General features: G+C 41.1%; 2 protein-coding genes across 2 annotated transcripts; one reads left to right on the forward strand and one right to left on the reverse strand.

The window, feature by feature from the left end:
* The first annotated feature begins 10,828 nt into the window (after positions 1–10,828).
* LOC133798604 (lysine-specific demethylase ELF6) lies at positions 10,829–18,462 on the forward strand. Its single transcript, XM_062237000.1, has 7 exons — positions 10,829–12,390; positions 12,635–12,713; positions 12,920–12,987; positions 13,415–13,565; positions 13,780–14,363; positions 15,166–15,360; positions 15,545–18,462. The coding sequence occupies exons 1-7, from the start codon at positions 11,247–11,249 to the stop codon at positions 18,124–18,126; spliced, it is 4,803 nt and encodes a 1,600-aa protein (XP_062092984.1). The 5' UTR covers positions 10,829–11,246; the 3' UTR covers positions 18,127–18,462.
* Positions 18,463–18,834: 372 nt separating this feature from the next.
* On the reverse strand, positions 18,835–23,298 carry LOC133798605 (uncharacterized). The gene is made up of 4 exons (XM_062237001.1): positions 23,177–23,298; positions 21,584–23,097; positions 20,689–21,128; positions 18,835–20,578 (listed from the first exon to the last, which is right to left on the reverse strand). Exons 2-4 carry the CDS (start codon positions 23,051–23,053, stop codon positions 19,108–19,110), a joined length of 3,381 nt encoding a protein of 1,126 aa, XP_062092985.1. The 5' UTR covers positions 23,054–23,097; positions 23,177–23,298; the 3' UTR covers positions 18,835–19,107.
* Between the last annotated feature and the right edge of the window lie 283 nt (positions 23,299–23,581).

A 23,581-nucleotide genomic window follows, 5' to 3' on the forward strand; every position in this document is an offset into this window, starting at 1 on the left:
ATTAAGATGCATGACTATGATTTAAAGCATGTTATATGACAATGTGTATTATGTTATGTGATAATTATGCTATGTGATTTGTACCACGTGGGTGTGGTGATATCAATGTGATGCACGTGCCGAGACGGTCCTAGGGAGCTAGATAATGGTAACTGGTGATTTGGTAACTTGTGTAACTATTAGTAACCATAGAGAGTAACAAGTTTTGTTGGAGAAGTGGTAGAATTGTAAAGTAAGTAAAAGGACAAGAGTGCCCTTGAGGTTTAGTTAGAAAGGGATATTAGTGGAATGATAAGGTGGTCTTTTGGCAGTGGTATAGGTGGCTTTGGCTGAGGGAAATGGATATATACGATTCTTTTATGCTAAGTGTAAATGAAATTAAGGTTTGGGAGGCTAGAGGAATCAAGAAGGGAAAAGGGTGAATTGAGAACCTAGAAGGCAAGTGAAAGAGGAGTGGAGTTGTGTTCTTTGAGGCTAGTAAAGGGTTTAAGAGTGTGGAATCAAACACAGATCAAAGTCTACACTAAGGTAAGGATTTAGTCCCTGTTTTGTTAAGTTCTGAATTTGATTTTGGAAGGAATTGAAAGATAGCCATGGCTTGTTTTGCATGGAATTCAGTTGGTTTGTCAAGGGGAAATTCAGTTTAAAGCTTGGATTGGAGGAAGCTCAAGTTGAATTTCTGATTGAGGTAAGGGTATTAAACATGTTGTTATGTTTTAAGAATCTAGAGGTCTGGTTTGCACTTTTCTCAAGTTTTGGTTTAAGTGTTTGAATCTGAAACTTAAGTATGAATTCTGGGATTGGTTGCGTAATTGAGCTAGATTATGATGTTTATAAGTTGTTGAATGGTCTATTTGGGGTTTTGAGTTGGTTTTGGGGCTTAGGTATGAGTTTGGAATGATTTGGAGTGGTTTGGGTTCGGGAAAAACGCAAGGAAAAACCCAGATTTCTGGGCTCGCGAAGGAGCATCGCGGCGCGAGGCTGTTTCTGGGTAGAGCAAGCTCTCTGACTTGCTGGGCGTCGCGGCCCTATAGGGCAGCGCCGCGGCGCTAGGCCAATTTCAGAACATGGGATTTTGCAATTTTGAGCCTTTGCTCCGGGGGTTCGGGAGATGTCTTCGGTGCATTGTTTTAGGGATTTGGGGGATTCCGAGAGTGTGGGATTGGTTCCGGGAAGTAGTTTTGGATTGGTTAGTGACAAAGGATGTTTCATTTGTGTTGTGACTAGGTCTTTGGAGAGGCTCGGGGTAGAGGACCGTGCTCGCGGCTTTGAGGCATCGGAAGCTAGTGAATTGAAAGGTAAGGAAACTGCACCCGGTTAAATGCTTGTGATGGGACTAAGTGCTCCCGAGAGTTGTATCGTGTCAATGTTGGTATTACGCCATGGGACATGTAAAAGTGGTCTAAGAGTGCCGTACATGGTTTTAGCGCGTAGAGCGCAGATTGGCCACTGGTAGCCAAGGACAACGGGATAACAGAGGGAGCAGCCTGAGGGCGCTAGCCCTAGTTATCATTTGTGAACTGTTTATGTTATGAATTGATATGCTTAATATGTGGATTACTTGATTAAACTGATTGATGATATGGTTGAGTTTATGTGACGCAATGTGAGATGTTGTCTTGTCTGCTAATTGCTTATGCTCTGCTGTTGTTGTGTTTTCTTGCTGGGCCTTGGCTCACGGGTGCTACGTGGTGCAGGTAAAGGCAAGGGCAAGCTGGACCAAGCCTGAGGTGGAGAGCTCCGAGGTGGAATGTACATAGCCAGCGGTTCGACCGCCACGGTCGAAGAGTGGACCAGGACAGGGATCGCCTAACTGCTTGTTTTGCCTTAGTATGGCCGGTTGTTGTACATAAACCTTGTATCTTTTGTAAACGGTCTTTGAACTTAATATTTTTGGGATCCCATGTAACAGATGATGCTTTTTAATGAAAATGTGGCTTTTGAGACCAAAACGCTTTTAACCCTAGTTCCTTTATAGTTTCAATAACACGATTTTATTTAAATGACTTGATTAGCAAGTCTGGCACTTTATAAACGCACAGTGTAACGGTCTTGGCTATCCAGGGCGTTACAGTTAGCCAACATAACTCTCCAGTCCACGATCCTTGAGAGGATTAAGGAAGCACAGGGAAAGGATCCTCAGTTAGTTGAACGTAGGGAGAATGTCCTAGCTTGAACGATTAAGGACTTCTCTATCTCAGAGATGGGCCTATTGAAGTACAAGGGACGAATTTGTGTACCGATTAACTCAGATATTCGGCGAGAGATTCTGGATGAATCTCATACCACTCCCTACTTTTTACACCCAGGTACTACGAAGATGTACCAAGATTTGAAAGTTTTGTACAGGTGGTTAGGCATGAAGAGGGATGTGGTAGACTATGTGGCAAGGTGCCTAACTTGTCAGTAGATCAAGGCTGAACATTAGAGGCCAGCAGGGTTATTGCAGCCTCTAGGGATTCTTGAGTGGAAGTGGGAGGATATTACCATGGACTTTGTGGTTGGATTACCAAAGACCGTGGGTCAGCATGATTCGGTGTGGGTGATTGTGGACAGGTATACTAAGTCTGCCCACTTTTTACCTGTGAGAGCAACTTATACTGTAGAGCAGTATGCTGAGCTTTATGTGAAGGAAATTGTCCGACTTCATGGGGCTCCGAGGTCGATATTATCCGACAGAGACCCCACCTTCACCTCCAAGTTTTGGGAGAGCCTGCAGAAGGCAATGGGCACACAGCTGCTGTAACGACCCAAATTCAGTGTTAAGGCTTAAGGGCCTGGAGTAGTGTGCCTGGAGGGCATGATGGGATTTTGTGTGTGACTTTATTAAGTTTAATGCATCATTATGATTTATTGCACGTTATATGACTATTTGATTATTTGAGATGCATGACTATGTGAATCAGTATGCATGTAGAACAGATTGTCTTAAAATGAGCATGATTGTAACTTGGCCATGTTAGGGCATAACTGTGATAATTGTACTATGTGAATTGTGCCATGTGAATGTGATGTTTTATCAGGATGCACGCATCGAGACGGTCCTAGAGAGCCAGTTAGTCTAATAGTCACAACGGGATGTTGTACCCGGCTCGGGAGGAGCCCAGGGGTACTTCGGGAATCTTATAAGTTGAGTTTAGAAAGAGTGATTAGTTATTGGTGTTTTGGTAACCACTTGTAACTGCTGTGAGTAACAAGTTTTAAGATAGGAAGTGGTAGAATTGAAATGAAAGTGTTAAGACTTAAGTACCCTTGAAGGTTTAGCTTAGAAGGATTAGCAAGGAGGGGTAAATTGGTCTTTTGGCAAGGGTAATAGACAAAAGGCAGCTGGGATATAGGGGGCACGGTTTGGAGTATTGGGCATTTAGTGTCTTGATAAAATTTGAAGAGAAGGAAAAGAAGAGAAGAGAAAGGCTAGGGCAAGCAAGAAGAAGAAGAAGAAGAGAAGGAGAAGTGGGAGTCTAGGAGGGGATCAAGGACTTGTGTGGATTCTTCATTTGAGGTAAAGTTTTTATACATATCTAAGTATGGATTTTGTTTTGATTTAAGGAATTAAAATGCCTAAGCTAAACATTGTTGGGTTTTGGGGTTAGTTGCTGAAATTTGAAATCATAGGAGTGGATCTTGGGTGTGTTGATGTTTTGAGTTGATTCTAGTGTTTATAGGATGTTAGATCGTTCATATGAGGTTTGGATTTGAGTTTTGGAGTTTAGGTATTGGTTTGGGGTGATTTGGAGAGGTTAAAGTTCGGGAAAAATGCAGGAAAAACCTAGATTTTCTGGGTTCGCAATGGAGCGCCGCGACCCTGTTCTTGGGCGCCGCGGCGCAAGGAGGCTTCAGGATGGGGCTTGGGCTCTGGGCGCCGTGGCCCTTGATGGGTGTGCCGCGGCCCTAGGCCATTTTGGCAGCCCAAATGTTGAATTTTTAGGGGTTTTTCCCGGGGACACGGGGGATGATTCCGATACTTTGTTTTGTGGATTTAGAGGTCCCGGGAGTGCGGGATTGGTCCCGGGAAGTGGTTCTAGGCTTGATTAGTATTGAAAGTGTTTTATGTGTGTTGTGACTAGGATTTCGGAGGGGCTCGTGCTTGTGGACCGTGCTCGTGATCGTGGTGCATCGGAAAGCACGGAATACAGGTAAGAAAACCGTAACACCCGAGTTTAGGGCATGGCCCCACTGTGTGATTGTAGGGCGTGGCCCCGGATTGTATTACGTGCAAATGCTTAACCTTAAATGAACATTGATGTGTGTGAATGTTTATTTTGAATGTACTATATGTGTTATTATGATGAAACGAGCGGCAGAGGCCGGGTACGGCATAGGCCGGGGCGGCCGTGGGCCGAAAGTAACACAGCACATGGGATGCTTATATTCAGGGTGGGACCCAAGGGATACATGAGTTATCCTCGCGGTGAGAACCGAAACTCCAGGCTTTGGTAAGGCCTTGGGAGCGGCATGGCCGTACTTGTTTATTATGGTGGTTTTCCTATGTATCAGTGAATTATTGCCAGCTATTTACTTTGCATATGTTATGTGTTATTTGGGTTTTCTTGCTGGGCTTCGGCTCACGGGTGCTCCGTGTGGCAGGTAAAAGCAAGGAGTCAGTCAACCGGCCATGAGTATGGAGAGCGTGGGGGCGGCGCGTACATGTTCGGCCTGCCCGACTGCTTTGGTTGGGGGCATTTTGTATATGGCTGTATTTAACCATTCTTTTGATAACTGATCAAGTGTAGATCTATTTTTTGAGTTGTAAATATTTTGTAAACCTTATTTTGGGATCCCAGATGTTTTATATTTAACGTTTTCAATGAAGTTGACCATTTTAAAAGATTACAGCCTTAAACTCTGGTTTAATCAAACTTTTGGTTTTAGGAACCACTTTGAGTCAATTAAATGCACAATTTATGTTTTAAACTCACTTAGTAACGGCTCTAAGGTAGTAGGGCGTTACAGCTGCAGTTCAGTACCGCTTACCATCCTCAGACGGATGGGTAGTCTAAGAGGACAATCCAGATATTGGAGGATATGCTACAAGCCTGTGTGTTAGACTTTGGGGGATCTTGGAGTAAGTATCTCTCATTGATTGGGTTCTCGTACAACAATAACTATCAAGCAACTATCGGAGTAACTCCGTATGAAATGCTGTCTGGAAGAAAGTGCAGATCACCGATACATTGGGATGAGACCGGTAAGAGAAGATATTTAGGTCCTGAGATAGTTCAGAGGACCAATGAGGCAATTGAGAAGATTAGAGCTCGTATGCTCGCCTCCCAGAGTCGTCAGAAGAGTTACTCAGATCTGAGACGCAGGAATGTGGAGTTTCAGGTCGGCGATCATGTGTTCCTCAGGGTTTCACCCCTGAGAGGAGTGAAACGATTCGGTGTTCGGGGCAAGCTGAGTCCCAGGTTTGTTGGCCCCTTTGAGGTTTTGGAACGAGTTGGTGAGGTAGCTTACAGGTTGGCGATGCCTCCAGCTCTATCAGGGGTTCATGACGTGTTTTATTCATCTATGCTTCGAAAATATGTATCAGATACTACTCATGTGTTGAGCTATGAGAATTTGGAGTTGGATCAGGATTTGTCATACGAGGAGAAGCGTGTTCAGATCCTTGATAGGAAGGACAAAGTCTTGTGGAGCAAGATCATCGCCTTGGTTAAAGTGTTGTGGAGGAACAGTAAGGTTGAAGAGGCGACGTGGGAGCTTGAGTCTGATATGCGGGAGCGGCATCCCGAGTTGTTCAGGTAATTTCGAGGACGAAATTCTTGTAAGGAGGGGATAATTGTAACACCTCAAGTTGCTAATAAGGTTTAGGACCTTGATTAGCGTGCCTGGAGGGCAATAAGTGAGTTAACATGATAATATATGAATTTGAATGAATATGTGATTAGGATGCATGTTTAGGTGGTATAAATATGCATGTGGACCCCGTTTGTATGTTAGGGGTAAATTGGTAATTTTAGCCCGCTGAGGGCACAAATGTGATAATTGTATTATGTGATTTGTACCACGTGAGTGTGGAGATATTAATGTGATGCACGTGCCGAGACGGTCCTAGGGAGCTAGTTAATTTAAAAGTCACAACGGGATTTCATACCTGGCTTGGGAGGAGCCTAGGGGTACTTTCGGAATTTTGTGAATTTGAGAGTTTGTGGTTGATGGTTAGTAGTGATTGAGTAACCTGGGTAACCATTAGTAACTGCTGAGAGTAACAAGTTTAGATGGAAGAAATGGTAGAATTGTAATATAGGTGAACGGACAAGAGTGCCCTTGGGGTTTAGTTAGGAAAGGATTTTGATGGAGGGATAAGATTGTCTTTTGGCAGAGGTTTAGATAGCTTCAGCTGAGGGAAATGAATATTCACGATACTTTATGCTAAGTATGACTGAAGTCAAGTTTTGGAGAGCTAGAGAAATCAAGAAGGAAAGGAAAAACTAAGAACCTAGAAGGCAAAGTGGAAGAGGAAGTGAGCTGAGTTCTTTGAGGCTAGTGAAGAGCTTAAGGGTGTGGAATTAAACTCAGGTCAAGGATTATTCAAAGGTAAGAATTTATCCCCTATTTTGTTAAGTTTTAAGCTTGATTTTAGAAGGTAAGAATGAAAATTGAAAGATAGCCATGGCTGGTTTTGCATGAGAATTCAGCTAGTTTATCAAGAGGAATTTGGTTTAAAGCTGGGATTGGAGGGAGTTCAAGATGAGTTATTGATTGAGGTAAGAGTTTTAAACATCTTTGAATTTTCGTATCTGATATGGTTTAAGAATTTGGAAGCATGGTTTAAGTTTTTCAAGCTTTGGTTTAAGTTTCTGGTCTACTGGTTTAAGCTTCTGAAATCTGAAACTCAAGTGTGGATTTTGAGTGTGATTGTGTAATTGAGTTTGTCTTTGATGTTTATAGGTTGTTTAAGGGTTCATTTGGGGTTTTAAATTGATTTTGGGGCTTAGGTACTTGTTTGGGTTGAATTGGAGTTGTTTTGGCTCGGGAAAATGCAGGAGAAAAAACCCAAAAATCTGGGTTCGAGTAGGGGCGCCGCGGCCCTGTTCTCTGGTGCTGCGGCGCAAGCATGCATTGGAAAGCTCCTGGGCGCCGTGGCCCTTGATGGGAGTGTCGCGGCCCTAGGCCATTTTTGACAGCCAAAAAATGTGTTTTTAGGGCTTTTGCCCGGGGATGGTTCCAATGCATTGTTTTAAGGAATTAGAGGTCCCAAGAGTACGGGATTGGTCCCAGGAAGTGGTTTTGGGAATGGTTGGTATTAAAAGTGTTTTATATGTGTTGTGACTAGGATTTTGGAGAGGCTAGTGATAGAGGACCGTGCTTGTGACTTTGGTGCATCAGAAAGCTCGGGATACAGGTAAGAAGGCTGTAGCACCTGTAGAGCAGGGCTTGGGCCCATAGTATTGTTGTAGGGCGCGACCCTAGATTGTATCATTGCTACGATGTAGCTTTAAATGAATGATTATATATTTGATTGTTATTTGAGAATGATAAATGTGGTGATAGCAGGGTGAACGGCAAAGGGGCCGGGAACGGCGAAGGCCGAGAACGGCAGTGGGGCCGGAATACCACTTAGTACATGGAGTGCTTGTGGTTAGGGTGAGACCCCAATGGATACATGGGATATCCTTACGGTGTAGACCGAGTTCCCAGGCTTTGGTAACGCTTCTGGGACGGCATGACCGTATACATGTTTAAAACTTATGGACTGTCTGACTAGATATGAGTTATCTGCTTTAGTGATTGTATGATATGTATATGTTGTGTGCTGTATGAGTTTTCTTGTTGGGCTTCGGCTCACGGGTGCTCTGTGTTGCAGGTAAGGGCAAAGAGAAGGTCAATCAGCCATGAGTACAGAGAGCGTGGGGGCGGCGCGTACATGTTTGGCCTACCCGACTGCTTTGGTTGGGTGCGTTGGCTGTACTAAACCATGTTTTTGTTAATTAGTCATCTGTAAACCTTTTTTGAATTGTAAATATTTTGCAAACCTTATTTTGGGATCCCGAATGTTAAACTCCTGAACGTTTAATGAAATTGAGTACTTTTTAAGGATTACAGCCTTGATTTATTGCTTAAACACACTTTTGTTCTAAAAACCTCGCTTAGCGAGTTAATTGCATTTAATAAACGCACTTAGTAACGGCTCTAAGGTAGTAGGGCGTTACACACATGCATGCATGTAACATCATATTATAATATAATTCTCATAAACATGCATATTACCAATTAATGGCATATTTAAAAAAGTATGGCCCTCCCGACCCACTAATTCCCCCATTAAACCGCATTAGGGATTCCGGGGCATTATAGAAATCGTATGGCCATGGTCCTTGTGGAAGGTGCAGAACCTATTCTTGTCCCTTCTTTCTGGGGGAGCGGTGATTTTGTATGGTTCCTACCAGATGGGTCTGTCTTTATTTTCTTCATAAATGACCTCCTGGGGGACAGTGTACTCGAAAGAAGAGTACCTTGGTGGGTCTCGACTTGTTCTTGGCCTCTTTTCCCCCTTCGTAGTGTCTGACTCCTGCCTCTTTCTTTTCTCGTCCCTTGTAGATGGAGGGGGCGGGTTTTTTGTTGGTGGTTTTGGAATGAGAGCAAACTTCTTCTGTGCACGCTCTCGATATTTTGAGACCCTAAAGACGCCCTCGGCTTGGGCCTGGATTTCGACCATGTCATACGGTGGAGTCATGGTGAGATTTTTGTGTAAGAGGGATCCCACCTGTAGGCTTTTGACGAAGAGATTGGTCGCGGTTGTTGGCTCCACATCGTGGATTTGGTGGACAAGATCGATGAACCAGTGTAGGTATGACTTTGGGTGCTCATTTTCTCCTTGCTCAATACGGTAGAGGTCTACCATCATTCTTGGAACTTTGCGGTTGGCATTGTACTGCTGGAGAAAAGCTCTGCGAAGGTCTCCGAAGCTGTTGACAGAGCTAGGTTTTAGTTGTCGAACCATAGCAGAGCTGGTCCAGAAAAAGTCGTGGAGAAGACCTTGCACTGTATGGCTTCATTATGTACTTCCAAGGCCATCTTCTGTTGGAACTGGAATAGGTGATTAAGTGGGTCTCCCTTCCCATTGAATGTGGGCAGAGGGGGAATCACGAAATCTCTCAGTTTTGGCTCGTTCTATATCCATTCCCCGAAAGGTGATCTCTCAGGGGTTCTTGAAACCAATTCTACGTAGTCGGAGCCGTATGCAGATCTCCTGTTAGAGAACTTCTGCATTGTTTCTCATAGCATTTCTTCCTTCCAGTTTTCCAAGAACCTGATAGAGGGGGTAGATTCTTCGGCTGCTATGCCTCGTGGGACCCGTACCTGGGTTTGTTGCTGCCCGTTCTCTGTGACAGTTTGGGCCATTCTTGTGGGTTCTGCATCGATTCGTGTGTGGGTTTCGTACCGCTCGGCCTGTCGCTCGTCGGTTCGTTGATGGTGGCGTGCCGGGGACAATGGCACAGGGCCTTGAGATCCTTCTTCGACATGATGAGTGTTCCCTTCGAGTGAGTCAATCTGGATGACCTGAGTGCCTAATCCATCAAGGTTAGGACTTTCTTTGTCTTGAGTTTTGTGTGTGGCTTCATTTGTTCTTCTCAACTCGGCGATCTCAGCTTCTAATTTGGCCTGGGCTGCGGTCAGTGCCCTGATGGCCTCATCGGATCTCTGCTGACTAGCTTCTAGTAGTCGACACATTTTGTCGATTTGGTCGCTGACATCCGTCGCAGGGGCGATCGGGGGGATTGTACTTGGTGCTCCGTTGTTCTTTGGCAGTTCTTGATTGTTTGGAAGTTTCTTGATTCAAAGATTTTGTGAGAAAGGATTCCCACAAACAACGCCAAATTATTAATGCAACAATATTGTCTTTCTAAATTGGGAGGTACTTGCTGCCAAACTTTGGTTCTCTGATCTGTCTCCGGCGATGAAAATGGCTCCAACGACCGTCGAACCGTCTGGGAATACCTACAAGAAAGACACTGCGATGCTTAAGTCAGATTCTAATGTTTTCTCTAAATGAGGTCATGATATTTATAGGGTTCAAAAATGAATACTAAGTAGTTAGTCGACTAAGTCTACTCCCTGATTGGTTGAAGGAATAATTGAATTTCCTGCTAGAACGCTTTCGGATCTTTCAGGTATGCAGAGAATAGAGACCAGGCCCACCTCTGATCCGCGACCTCTAATTCTGGCTCCTCTACCCGGGCGTAAACGCTCCGTTTTACTTTACCCAAAATAGCAAAACGTTTGACCCGAATATTTTGAACCCAACACATAACATGCATATAAATATTATATATTATCAAAACTTAATAAAATTAATCAGTTAGTATGTTACTTGCGATTGAAAATAGTAACATTTCTATAAGTTATATAAAATATTAATTAGTAGTAAATATTAGGTTAAAGACTTTCGTTAACCTTATATGATATTTGCCTAAAAAAAATTAAAGATAATTATATAATAGAGATTACAAGTGTCAATGTGTAGACAACATATTATAACACTAAATTTGACAACAGATCATATTTTTTTCTAAAATTTAGAAAAATATTCATCAAGGCTTACGAACTGCCACGTGGGATATGAGTCAGCAAAATCTTGTGGGATCCACAGCAAATCACATGTCCATCTGTGCATGACTGACGACTGGTTTGCATGGATGAACACCGTTTTGGATGGTACAAACCATATATACCGTAGATGTCCCTTTCTACCGCTTCACGCTAACATGCGCCTATTCGGTGTAAATTAACGCCAGAAACTGATTGATATCAATTTTGCGGATCAAGGCGAATCATAGTGATCCTACGGTTTACAAGCTTGGGCTCTAATATGCGCCATATGTCCCCGGTATAGTTTAGATTAATTTTATTATAAAAGCTTTGTTTTCCGCGGGTGAAGAATGTCACTTAAAGACTAGACAAATCTCTCTCACTCTCTCTCTCGTTTTTGGGTGCTTTTGATTTTGAAAGCTTTAATAATCATCCACAGCCTCCTGCATTTACAGGTTCTAACAGCTCAATTTTTTTTTTTTTGCGGTTTATTTCATTTTTCCATCCCAATTTTCACTTCTATTGGATGTAAAACGTGAAAACCTCATTTTGGAAGCTTCACCGATAATGTCTAATTTAGGGTTTTGAGAAAATTGCTATATTTTGGTCACGATTGGTTTTGGGTTGAGTTATTGGACAATGTTAGACGATTGAAAGACGCTACTTTTGTGCCATTTATCAGTTATGCTGTGGATTTGATTTGTAAATAGTGAATGGGTAATGTTGAAGTACCCAAATGGCTAGAAGAGTTGCCTTTGGCTCCGGAGTTTCGCCCTACCGACACCGAATTCGCTGACCCGATTGCTTATATATCGAAAATTGAGAAGGAAGCTGGTGCTTTTGGTATTTGCAAGATTATTCCGCCATTGCCGAAACCATCCAAGAAATATGTATTCAACAACTTGAATAAGTCGCTCTTGAAGAGCCCTGAATTGGGTTCTCATGGAAATTCGGTGAACAATCGTTCTTCGTCGAAAATAGCTTCATTGGATGGTAGTAATGAGGAGGAGGTTCGGGCTGTGTTTACCACTAGGCAGCAAGAATTGGGTCAAAATGTGAAAAAAGGAAAGGGGGCAGTTCAAAATTCATCCTCGGGTGTTCATAAGCAAGTGTGGCAAAGTGGGGAGATCTATACTTTGGAGCAGTTTGAAACTAAGTCCAGGACTTTCGCTAAGAGCCAATTGGGTATGATAAAGGAGGTTTCTCCATTGGTTATAGAAGCAATGTTTTGGAAAGCAGCTTCTGAGAAGCCTATATATGTGGAGTATGCAAATGACGTACCAGGTTCTGGTTTTGGGGAACCCGAGGGTCAATTCCGCTATTTCCATAGACGTAGGAGAAAGAGGAACTTTTACCGTAGAAGCAGAGAAGGGAATAGTTGCAAGAGTAGTGAAGTGGTTACAAATGGAATAACTATTTCAAAAACTGATGATGTAGATGTTTCACATATAAATGGTTCGGATGTATGCAAAACACCAACTTCCATACCAATATTGCCTTTTAATGAAACTTCGCAATCATCCAAGAAAAAGAGTCAATATTCTTCTTATGATAAGGAGGGCACTGCAGGTTGGAAGCTCTCAAACAGTCCTTGGAACTTGCAAGTGATTTCGCGGTCACCTGGCTCACTTACTCGTTTCATGCCAGATGATATCCCGGGTGTTACTTCTCCTATGGTGTACATTGGTATGTTATTTAGTTGGTTTGCGTGGCATGTTGAAGATCATGAGCTTCACAGCATGAATTATCTTCACACTGGATCTTCAAAGACTTGGTATGCTGTCCCTGGGGATTATGCACTTGCTTTCGAGGAAGTTGTGCGTTCTGAGGCATATGGTGGTAATATTGACCGCTTAGGTATGTTAATTTTGGGGTTGCGTGCTTGATAATTATGTGTGAACTTTCATAGACCTAAAAAGACTAAAACAGGAATACACATCTCCTCCACCCTTCAAGGTGTTTTTACTGTCCTAATCTGGGTTTTTATTGTCTATAAAATTTCTTAGTCTCATACATTAAATGACAAACTTGAAGTTGGAATGTTGGATATCATTACCTTTATAGCCTCTTTGTACTCAGGTTCAGTTTCTCTTATTGCCAGCTGCACTTACACTACTTGGTGAGAAGACTACTCTAGTGTCCCCTGAGGTAGTTGCTGCATCTGATATACCGTGTTGCAGGTGAGTTTCTCTTTTTTCTTTTCTTTTTTCTGGTTCTTTTTGTTTCATTAGTATTTTAGAACTATTGCTTAAAGTATCTAATAAGAGAAAAGAAAGAAGATTTTTTTAATAAAAACATATAGGGGTTTGTAAAATTTGGTTTGGTTTGTTCTTTTGGCTATGTGGCTGTGACTTTCTGCTTACATCTTTCATGGTCTCTTGTTTAGGTTAATACAGAATCCTGGTGAATTTGTCGTGACTTTTCCAAGGGCTTACCATGTAGGATTCAGCCATGGTAATTCCTTTATATAGAGTGCTTATTTACTAGATATTTGGGTAGCATAATTATATGAAGGTTTTCCCTTGACTATGCTGCTACTAGTTTTCTTTGAAGCAGAATCATTGTAGATAGAGAACCTTAAATAATGTCAAGAAAAGCTTCTGAGAATGCAATTAAAATTTGATTTATCATTAAAATTAGAACAGTAGTTACTAAGATGCATACTTCCACCACAGTCACTGTAATTATTGGAAGTCTTAATATGGTGTTTCTGTTAATGTCTATAAAATGTCTGTTCTCTAGTTGTCTCTGTAATTTACTGTAATTTTTTTACTTCATTATTTATAAGCTACTATAGTCAGGACTTGCCTCGACTTCTCATTCCTTATTGTTCATCTTACAAATTTCATCACTAATTGTAGTGTTTGTCTCTGGAACTTAGGTTTTAATTGTGGGGAAGCTGCTAACTTTGGGACACCACAGTGGCTCAAAGTGGCTAAAGAAGCAGCAGTGCGTAGAGCTGCTATGAATTATCTTCCCATGCTTTCTCATCAGCAGTTGCTGTACCTGTTGACAATGTCATTTATGTCAAGGTCATTTAATGCTCTAATTTTGAAATCAGAATGTATATGTTTTTATAATGGGGGCATATACATATCAATTGCAGGATCTTCTCATAGTTTTCTTGATTTTTATTTACTCAAGTTTTTTTTCTTCTTGATACAATTTCTATTATTTCATTTACTCAACTTACATTTGACATTTTTTTGTTATTTTTTTTTATTTATTTGATTGTTTGTATTTCAGAGTACCAAGATCATTGCTACCTGGTGTGCGGAGTTCTCGTCTGAAGGACCGCCAGAAAGAAGGAAGAGAGTTTTTAGTAAAAAAGGCATTTATTGAAGACATATTGAATGAAAATAATACCTTATCTATTGTTCTTGAGAAAGATTCAAGCTATCGTGCTGTATTATGGAATCCAGATATACTAACATATCCAAGCAAAGAGATTCTTTCACCCACTGCAGGTGCCATTGCTAGTACAAGTTCAACAGTGACAGAAAATACTCCCCTTGATTATGGAAAACGTGACAATGAGCAAAACAATCTTCTTGATGAGATGAATTTGTATATGGAGAATTTGAATGATTTGTATTTGGGTAGCGATGATTTGTCATGTGATCTTCAAGTTGATTCAGGGGCATTGGCATGTGTAGCTTGTGGTATCCTTGGTTTTCCATTTATGTCTGTGGTACAACCATCCAAAAAGGCTTCACTAGAACTTCTCTATGATAATCATCTTCTGGTTCAAGATTTCCCTGGAGTGTCAGGATTTTTGAACTGTTTTTCCTCTCTGGACCTTGATGCCACTAATAATGCTTCTATTACAGGTACTGGTTACTTCCCTGATCTTGTAGTTTGTCCTTGCAATTTTTTCTATGAACATTCTTATGTGGAAAAGATTATTAGTATTTGGTTATTAGCTCGTTGATAACAACCACGATGGACATATTACATTGGAAGAGGGAGATTTACCTGAGTGTTGATGTAGTTATCTTGTAGTATCATCAACTTAATACAAGCTGAGGTTTTGTTTCACAAAAGTATAAATAAATAATTTTTTTTTTTTGAAAAAAAAAGAGAAAGAAAAGCTATGTTTGGTAGGAGGTTATGGAGTGGAAGTGAATCTATTTTCATTTCATTCATTTGTTTGGTTGTAATTTAAAACATGGTAATGTCATTCCAATAGAATGAAAGGCTTTTCCATCATTTTTGGTGTAATGGCTAATCCTTCCAAAATGAGAGAGGAAAGGTTATTTCATTGCATAATAATAAAAAGAATACGTAATTCTTTTTATTGATTTTTATTACTCAATAAATTTTATTTCATTCTATACCTGTTTACATTATTCCAAATCAAACGGACCTTTAATTTTGAATGTTTTACTGTCCATAGTAGTGCAAGTAAATCAGTGTTTTCACATATTAGGTTCCATTTGGGTGTCAGTAACTTTCTGTCTCACACCCCCACATGGAATTTTTAGGGAAAGGTACTTTGATATTAGAAAGAAGGATACAATATTAAATGGATTCTTTAAATTATTTTTTGAAACACAAGTTTACTTGCATTGTAAACATTTCATTGGATCTTTTAAACACCAAATTATCTGCAATTCCTCTTTTGTTCTGTAGAGAATGTTTCTACGGTTTCCAATCCTCCATCTGCAATGGATCTTCCAGTACCTTCAGTAATCAAGTTTGACCATGCTCAGAATGCTTGCAATAAATTTCTGAGACCACGTAGCTTCTGCCTGGAGCATGCCGTTGAAATTATAGACATGTTGCGGGGTAAAGGTGGAGCAGAAGTGCTTGTAATTTGTCATTCTGGTAAGATGGTCCTATTGTTTCATTGTCAGTATCTGATTTGTACTTACATATTTCCCTTTTCACGAGTTGGTCAGTTTTTCTGATAAAAGGTGCCTGATACAAATACAACTCAAGGTCATCTTGAAAATTGCATCAGTAGTTAGTTTGTAAATAATATATTTCCTGATTTTCCCAATTTGTGCAGACTATCAGAAGATAAAGGCACATGCTACTGCCATTGCAGAGGAAATTGGTAAACCATTTAATTATAAAGAGGTTCCTTTAGATATTGCATCGAAGGAAGATCTGAACTTAATAGATAATGCTATTGATGATGAACATGATGAATGTGGTAAAGACTGGACATCAAAATTGGGGATCAACTTACGGCACTGTGTCAAGGTCAGAAGAAACTCTTCCTCTAAGCAAGTTCGACATGCTCTTACATTGGGTGGGTTGTTCTCTGATAAATGTTCCTCTTCAGATTTCATGCATCTCAAGTGGCATTTGAGAAGATCGCGTTCAAAAAAGATTTATGTTAAACCATGTGATAGTGCTCAATTGAAGAAAGTAATGGGGGAATCGTCTTTCACTGTTAAGAAGGAAAAAATACTACTTCAGTATTCAAGAAGGAAGTTTAATAGAAAACCAGGTGGTTCAATAGGAGCAGGTAAATTTTGTGGAAGGCATGCTACAGGGGGAGAATCTGATGAACTTGCCAGAAGAGCTTCTGAAACTGTTAATGATGTTGGGAATTCCACAAGCTGTAAATTCTCAGCTTTAGTCAGGATTTCTGAAACACACAATGAAAACCAGACACCTGAGGCAACTTTAGTCAGCAAATGCACGAAAGTTAGTTGTGGAAGTGTTGATAATCAGATTTTGAAGGAAATGAATATGGATAGTCAAGCTTGTCATGTAGCAAGTTCTAATGCTTCTGAGATGCAAGATCAGCTTAATGTTCAGACCCAAGATGTCAGCATTACTGGAAAGCCTTATGAGAAACAAGAGGCTTGTCCATTTTCCCATGATACTAAGAAAATAGGAGATCTGCATATGGTAGGACAATCTAACAAAACTGATGGAGCAAATCTTGGTTCTGAAGGGCACTGCAATGTCAAGGTTGGTGAGGAGGGTGTTTTGAATTCTGATCATCCTAACATGACAACCTCACATGTTATTGAAGCCCACATTGACAACTTGAAGAGACATATAAAAAATGCCGTAGTGAAGAATGTTTCCATGACTGCTGAAGTTTGTGATTCCGTTTCTGTTGATAAAGAAGTGGCACTAGTAGTGCATGCTACCAGAATTAATGATGAGGAACCAGTGTCTTGCAACTCTACAGTTACGAAAGATCATATTGTTACTTCAAAGGAAGAATGCTTTCAATGCTCTGGAGAGATCTGTTCCGTAGAAGACCCCAGCAATGGCAAAGCTCTTAAAGTTAAACCAGAAGAAGAAATCAAAACTAGAATAAACAAATACCTTCCTGCCTCGGTTGAAGAAACTTCTGAAGCTCCATGCGAGACTCATTCTACAGAGGACTTTAATAATAGATCATGCTTAGAAAATAAACCAGAGCAAGAAAGGGAAGCTGTTATTAGTGAGACTATTCCTGTCTTAATTGAAGAAACTTTTGAATTTTTAAGTGATCTCTGTGCTGCAGCTAAATTATGCTGTGCTATTACCTCGGGACAGGTTCCGAAGCAAAAAGTTGGGACTTCAGATGGGGGTAGTGAGGAACTTGCCTCTAGTTCTGTGACACAAATTGAAGTCCACCATCATTGTGTCTCAATGGAGGAACATTCTGATGTTCCAAGGGGAAACTCGGGGGAAGATGACTTGGGAGCGGATGTGACTTCAGATAATGGATTTCATCAGGAAGCCTTGATGAAAAATGGAGAGCAAAGATCAGTTTCTCTTGTTACACAAGCAGTTGGTCATCTAACACCTGTTAGTGTTGGAGAATCTGAAACTCCTAGGAGTCATTCCAAAGAACATCTTGTTGATGGTTCGACTTTAGATGATAAAAAGAGGAAAAAGGAAACGAGTACTTTGCCAACTATGATTTCCTTCCAAAAATGTTCAAGAGTCAGAAGAGAGACACATACTACTGAAGACTTGTGCAATGGTAGTGAAGTTTGTTCATCGCAGGATGATAGAGTATTGGACAATGAGTCTAATGATATAGACACTTGTTCAAACCCAGTAAAAGGAAGAAAAAGAAAGAAAGAGATGGACCTACTAACAGAAAACAAGTTCAGTTGCAATGGCTTTATGAGGAGTCCATGTGAAGGGTTAAGACCAAGGGCTTCGAAGGATGCAACAAGTTGTGGAACTGATACCCTCAGAGAAGTCGAGGGAAAGCCTGCAGCCAAGGTAAAGGAAACTTCAAATGTTCGAGGCCCTCCCAAGGATAAGAAAGAAAATTCAAGGAAGCCTCACAGATGCGACATAGAAGGCTGCCGCATGAGTTTTGACACCAAGGCTGAGCTAATGTTGCACAAACGTAACCGCTGCCCACATGAAGGGTGTGGAAAGAGGTTTAGCTCTCATAAATATGCAATGATTCACCACCGTGTGCATGATGACCAGAGGCCCCTCAAGTGTCCATGGGAAGGTTGTTCCATGTCTTTCAAGTGGGCATGGGCAAGGACTGAGCATATACGCGTGCACACCGGTGAGCGACCATACCAGTGCAAGATTGAGGGATGTGGCCTCTCTTTCAGGTTTGTATCAGATTATAGCCGGCATAGACGGAAAACAGGACATTATGTGAACTAGCCTTTCTGGGGGTGACGGGAGGCCTAAGAGTCCCACAGCGTGTGGTCTACTTTACCAATTCTTGTTGATCAGAATTAGGCTAGGGACATTTTACTTTTAGCAGTTCCCATTCATTTCAATGCACCAATACTTGAAAGGCCCTTTTTTGGTGGGTTACCCTTGTATGCTTTTGATTGAGCATTATGATATTGTATAATCTTCTGGCATAGCCACAACGGTTGTATAAGTTGAGGCTTGAAAGCAAGTCTCGAGTTGTGGTTCCTTCTGAATTCTTAGCTGGATGTCTAGGTTTGATCACTCGTGCAAATGAAGATAATGATATTCCTAGTTTCTGTAGATGGTTTTCTTTTCTCAAGTAGGACTTTTGTTTCTTCAAAATTTTCTCTTTCGAGAATGGAATATTATTATTATTATTAATCATTTTCGTTATATTGATTCAAAATTAGGCCGCTCATAAAAAGTTCTTAAGTAGGCTCCCAATTAAGGAAGGTTTTGTAAGTGGGAGCTTTCATTAAAGTTTTATCACGCAAAATGATACAAGCTCCCAATTAGTTACCATCTCTCTAGAACCAGGCATTCGTAGAAGAAAGAACAAGCAATTTGCACCTAAGCAAGAGTTAAAAAAAAAAGAGAAAAATTTTGCTTGTTCTAGAAGATTATTTGCATACATAGTAAAGATGATACGAATTGGGAAGAAAAAACCAACACTTTATATAAGACAAGGGGCTTGTATTCCAAGCAAATTGACATGAATGCCATAAAATTATTATTTCAAAATTCTAGACAACAATAATGTTACAAGAACCCTCACCCGCAGAGGTATGTACACAAGCTTTCATTCTGGGTACAAAAAATAACCCTCCTCTCTGTTAAACAAATATTGAAAGAATATTAAACAAAATTCCTATACCTCATCGAACAAAGTACTCACTAAATGGGGGATATATGAAGAACCCCACCCCCCACGAAAAAAAAAGAAAATCATTTTATGCCAAAAAATAAGGCCTCTAAATAATCATCTATATAAGCTAAACAAGGCCAGTGATCAGTTCGAATTCGCACCAAAGTTGAAAAATCGCTTACTTCCATTTGGAGGAGGAGATGAAACCTTGGTGGAAGAAATATCAAAACCAGAAAGCTACCCAAGTTTCTTTTACTGATGTTGACAATGCCCTCCCTTTCACCAGCATCATCAATATATGTAAGATGAAGAGGGCCTCTCTCAAAATCAGCCCTTGAGTCAGTATCGTCTGGTGAAGCCTTATCTTCCCAAATGATGTCCCTAATAATTCCCCCATCCTTTACAAGGGTGATTAGTGGTTCACCGATTACACTCACAACAAATGAAGCCAGGTACCTCTCCACAGACTGAACCAATGATAGAGCAGGGATTTCGAGTAACTTCACTGATCGGGTCCCGCTAATGGCTGTAATCCCTTTCCCACCCTTCAATTGAAAGGTCTCCCTTCCAGTATTGCACGTACCACATGCCTCCCAGAGAGCATTGAACAATTCTGAGTAATAGCTAGGTAGTTCATCTTCCTGGACATCAGGTGGTATAATAGCCTTGAGAAACATGTCTTCTATTCCTATAGTGATACTCTGAAGCTGACCACGAACAATCTGGCCATTTTCTGCATTTGTTTCAATGGAAACATCAACCAGACCAGGTGTTGGCTCCCTTGGTTCCAACTCAATCATTACAGAAGCTCTAAACCTTCTGTCTTCTCCAGAGCCATTTTCTAAAGGAACAATGTCTAATGAAACCCTTTGGTCAGAGATGTTAGCATTTTCTGGAGGTTCACCAAGAAGAAAAGGTATGTGATGTGACGGAATAGACCCATATGCTGCAGAGGAAGAAAAATTGAGGATAATTGCATACATAGCAGGAAGGGTGTCTATTGAATCCAAACCACCAGCAGGTAAATCAACTCCACATACACGGTTAAAAGGCTCAGATTTAAACCTCAAACTACAGGATATTTTAACCTTAAGCCCTGCCATATTTCTATAATCGGGAATGCATGAAAAATGCCTTCTTAATCTTCCTAAAATCTCAGAAATCTTTGAATCCATTACACGCAATGGCTCGGGTGGGTGATCAATCCTATCAGCTTCAGGTAAAATCCGGATAGCACTATCGTTACCAATTTCCTCTACTATGGGCTCCTTGTCCCTGATGTCCTCTATATAACCAGGCTTGCTGCTTTCAATAGAAAAAGACGACAAAGACAAGGACCAAGATTGTTTGACAAGTAGGGGAAACAAGCGCTCCAGGTGGACAAAGGATGATATATTTCTTGGTGTCTTGACATTATGACTAGACCGAGGAGAGTGAACGTTAAAAAATGAACTAGGTGGAGAGGGTGAAATTCCAAGGTGTTGTTCCCCAAGGTTAAGCATATTCCTGAGCTTATTTCCAGGGACGCAGATAAGCATCCGAAGGTAGATCCTGAAAAGAGCAATAATTAAGGGTGAGAAAAAAAAATGACAAACACAACCTAATAAAAAACAAAAAAGTTCTTGCCTTCTCAATGAATAGAAGAAACAGTTTTATTGTACCTTGCATTGTCACGAACCTCCAAATCAGGGAAATAAAGGCAAGCAAATGCAAGAAGACGAGATAGCCCAAGGAACAATCTAGAGCTTTTGTGGTGCATCAGCAGCGTTCGACAAATGCCAAGAACTCTACTCCCCTGAGACCAACTTTTTAATCCTGTGTCTGGGCCATGTTTCTCAACAAGGAACACCATAAATCTAGTAAGAAGTTCCAACAATCGTCGAGGAGGGATTGTATCATTTTCAGCAATTCTATCAAACATAGGGAAGCAAGTAACCAACTTGTAATCCATCTTGACTTTTAAAGATAAATGCTCATCAAAAGTCTGGAGGAGGCACTCTCCCAACCAATGGTGCTTTTGACAGCTCAACAAGCGATCAATCAAAGCAACAATCACCGGAACCAATCTCTGACACTGCAACATCACATCTACTAGCATTCCCTGAAGAATATATTAAAAAGAAAGACGTAAACATTAAAATTTGAAGCAGATCCGAGGCTGAACATTGACCCCTCCTCCTCCCCACCCGGCAAAGCACCATGAAATTCATAAACTAGTTCTTTTTTATTTCTTTCTTTTCTAGTTACCAAGTATTCAACACTGAGATTTACAAAATACAGACAGACTAATAAAAGACATAAACATACTACGACATTCATAATTGAATCGCAAAAACCCTTCTGGTGCGAAAAACATGCAATTGATAGAAGAAGATTTAGACTGATATGAACTAAGTAGTCTCTAACAACAGTACGTAATTAGAAGAATATCTGAAGAAACTGAACACTTCAAGCGTATCATCAACAGATTCAAGTGCTAAAACAATAAAGCTACTCCAGAAGATGCAAACCCTCATATTTCATTTTGATCAAGCCATTTTGACACACAAGGAGTACCTGCACAGTATGGAAGATGGTTGAATCCATCAGAGTTCTTGTGGTGGAAAGATCAGTGTCAGAATGAGATGATGCACCAATCAAGACCTTACGGAAGGTACGAAAGGCCACTGCAGTTTCAGTGCTCTCGGCAGGCAACCATTTGAAGGCTGATACAGAGACAAGACCATCTTGAAATAACTTTACCATTGATTTTTCAGTGCTCTCACCCCCAACCAAACCACTCTCTGTATTTATGATATCAAGACAAACGGAACAAAAAGCAAGCATGTCAAGCTTCATGGCTTTAAGAGCAAGGGGATCAAAGACACTTGGATAGAAGTTTAAATTCATATCAACAAGTGACTTCGTTTTCCTAGCATCTCTTTTCAGCAGCAATTCACTGAAACCCAGCAGCCAATGAAGAGCCAGCAATCGAAATACCAACGAATGTTGTGTTTCTCTAGAAACCAACATAAGCCGACGGGCAATCTCGGCTTCCTGCCCGTCAAAAGCGTCTAAAAATTGGGAATACATCATCAAAACAACATGGCACAGCATAGGATCAAACGAATAAATCATTCCAAAAAACTGCACCTTTAACATCGAGGCCTGCAATTCCAAAGCCACTGCCATCGGCATAATCATGGCCAAGAACTCCATCATAGCACAAGGCGTCAAAACCTGCGGCCACTCGAGCAAAAAAGCCAAAGCCCTCCTCAGCTCCTTGAAGTTTAACCCGGCAGAGCCCTCCTTGCCTGAACCAAAACCAATCAACACAACCTGCGGCACACTAAACGGCACCAAAGGCACAGAATTACTCAGGATGGAAATATTCAGCTTCTGGGCAACGATGTTACGAACCACAGAAGTGAACAGGAGAATGTAGCTCTGGCAAGCGTGAGTGCGCTCGTTCTGGCAGAGGCTCCACAAGTGGCCAACAATCTCCGAGAGCAAACAAGGGTAAGCTTGTTCCAACTCCCGGAGGCATTCACAGGCCACCACCCGAATCTGCCTATCGGGCCCATGATTCGGTCTATTAACAATTATCAAAAGCAACTCCACCAACCCCTCTAAGAGCCTCACGGGAATCCGATCGGAACAAGTCTCAAGCGAGATCAAAATCGAAGTTACAGAGACCATCATTTGCTCTTTAAGAGAGATTCCTACAGAAACTCCATCTACCGGGGTTTGGAGAAAGGAACGGAGAGTGTCAATAACACGAAGCAGAGAATTTTCCCGGGCATTGGACTCGTCATCGTCGTCAACGCCGAAGAGCGAGTCAGCAAACTCTTCAAGGAAAAGAATGATGGAGAGCTTAGAAGAGAAGTCCCGCCTGAGAAGGCATGAGAGAGCTTGATCCAGGAGGGAAGGGATGTTAGCATAGGCTGCGTTCCACTTTCCGCGGCGTGCACCGCCGAACTGGAAATCTTCGATTAGGGACTCCCATTCTTGAGCTGAGAGAAGCTTCAAAGGCTGCTTATCAGACATAATGGGTTTATACGAAACCCTAAATCAGAGATTTCCGGTCAATCCTAGAAGAAATTGGGCATGATCAGTTAAAATGGGCGTAATTGGACAAGATGATTAAGGCAGCTTTTTAGGAAGATAGACCTGTCTCTGGTGAAGTTAAATCGGAGAAATACGCCGGCGGCGAATTGAATGCGTATGTGGCCGCTGCGGTGCACATTGGAAGCTCGTCGATGAAGTTTTCAGTTTAGTATGTATTTTGGTTAAGATGTGTAAAAGCTATAAATTTATAGTGTGTCACCGCGTCTGCTCTCTTCTTTCTTTTACACTATATGTCTATAACATAGTTAATTTTTTTAATATCACAACATATCTTACCCTCTCAAGCATATGGCATATCTAATATTTTTTTTTACAAAAACAAAGCTAAACATTAAACACTCTCATCAGAGCTGAACTCCCTCATTTCTCTCTAAGTAGAATTTTCTCTTAGACCTCTCACGTTCTCACTATCTCTCTCAAGCGAAATTCTCTCTCTCACAAGGTCAT

The sequence above is a fragment of the Humulus lupulus genome, chromosome 8, assembly GCF_963169125.1.
Source record: "Humulus lupulus chromosome 8, drHumLupu1.1, whole genome shotgun sequence".
Lineage (NCBI taxonomy): Eukaryota > Viridiplantae > Streptophyta > Magnoliopsida > Rosales > Cannabaceae > Humulus > Humulus lupulus.